This window comes from Tupaia chinensis, unplaced genomic scaffold (assembly GCF_000334495.1).
Source record: "Tupaia chinensis unplaced genomic scaffold, TupChi_1.0 Scaffold000463_1, whole genome shotgun sequence".
Classification (NCBI taxonomy): Eukaryota; Metazoa; Chordata; class Mammalia; order Scandentia; family Tupaiidae; genus Tupaia; species Tupaia belangeri.
This window is the reverse complement of record NW_006159972.1, coordinates 2,033,393-2,034,631: the sequence shown is the minus strand read 5'-3', so window position 1 is coordinate 2,034,631 and position 1,239 is coordinate 2,033,393. Positions and strand designations below refer to the sequence as shown.

At 59.2% G+C, this 1,239-nt stretch overlaps 1 protein-coding gene across 3 annotated transcripts in view; it reads left to right on the top strand.

The window, feature by feature from the left end:
- The window catches only part of FHOD1 (formin homology 2 domain containing 1), a 23,297-nt gene that overhangs the window by 14,334 nt on the left and 7,724 nt on the right, over positions 1–1,239 (top strand). For 2 of the 3 annotated variants that reach the window (XM_027774627.1, XM_027774628.1), the window contains exons 6-7: positions 738–881; positions 965–1,019. In XM_027774627.1, coding sequence (XP_027630428.1) covers positions 738–881; positions 965–1,019 — 199 coding nt within the window. Of the gene's footprint in view, positions 1–737; positions 882–964; positions 1,120–1,239 lie in introns of all 3 variants that reach the window. The other variant, XM_006155607.3, reaches the window with a different exon arrangement.

The window sequence follows — 1,239 nt, the reverse complement described above, 5'->3', positions numbered from 1 at the left end:
CTGGGCCGGGGGTCAGAGTCTCCTTTGCCTAGACTGCTCTCTGCATCCAGCCCCAGGACCCCCTCCTTCCCAGCCGGAACCAGCACAGGTCTGACCCAAGCCCCACACAAATGTGGTGACCTCTCCCCCCAGTCACGCTTGGTGGTGAAGACGGCCCTGAAGCTGCTGCTCGTGTTTGTGGAATACTCTGAGAACAACGCACCGCTGTTCATCCGTGCAGTCAACTCTGTGGCCAGCGCCACCGGTCAGAGACTGTCGCCTATCCCCACCACACAGAGCCCTTACTTCCCCCTGCCCCCCCCCACAACGACTGCTCCCCTTTCTGTGTGACAGGTGCTCTTCCCTGGGCCAATCTGGTGTCCATCTTGGAGGAGAAGAATGGCGCTGACCCAGAGCTGTTGGTGTACACCATCACCCTCTTTAACAAGGTGTGGGTGGGGGCCAGATGCCAGCTATGAGTCTCTCAGGTTCCTGACCTCTGGTTCCTCAACTTCAGCTGCCTTTCTTTTCTTTTTCTTTTTTTAAAGAATTAAAATTTTTGTCTTTATTTGTTTTTAATTTGACCAGGGATGCGGGGGAGGGGGAGAGAGAGAGAGAGGGAAAGTGAGAAAGCAAGCAGCTGGGTCCAGGACTCAAACCTGGGTTGGCCCAGGTTGGCCATGTGGGAGTTCAGCGCCCTTAACCACCACGCCACCTGCCAGCCCCCCTCAGCTTTGCCTTTCTATCCTCATTCCCAGACTCTGGCGGCGCTCCCAGACCAGGACTCTTTCTATGACGTGACGGATGCACTGGAACAGCAGGGCATGGAGACACTGGTCCAGCGGCACTTAGGTACCGCGGGCACTGACTTAGACTTGCGCACTCAGCTGGTGCTCTACGAGGTAAGCCAGGGGCCCAGCTCTGACTCCAGTGCCACCAAGGTGAGCCTCAGCGGCTAGCTCAAGTCCTTGCTTGCCTCCTCTAGAATGCCCTGAAGTTGGAGGACGGTGACATCGAGGAAGCTGCAGCCTCAGCTGCAGGTGGGCGGCGGGAGCGACGAAAGCCATCTTCAGAGGAGGGCAAGAGGAGCCGGAGATCTCTGGAGGGTGGGGGCTGCCCTGTGCGCACTCCAGAACCTGGGTAAGTGCGAGGGTGCCCCACAGGCCCCGCCTCAACAATAGGTCCCACCCCTTCCCCAAAGGCCCCGCCTGGCTGATAGGTCCCGCCCTCAGCCCTGCAGGCCCCACCCCTCACCCCACG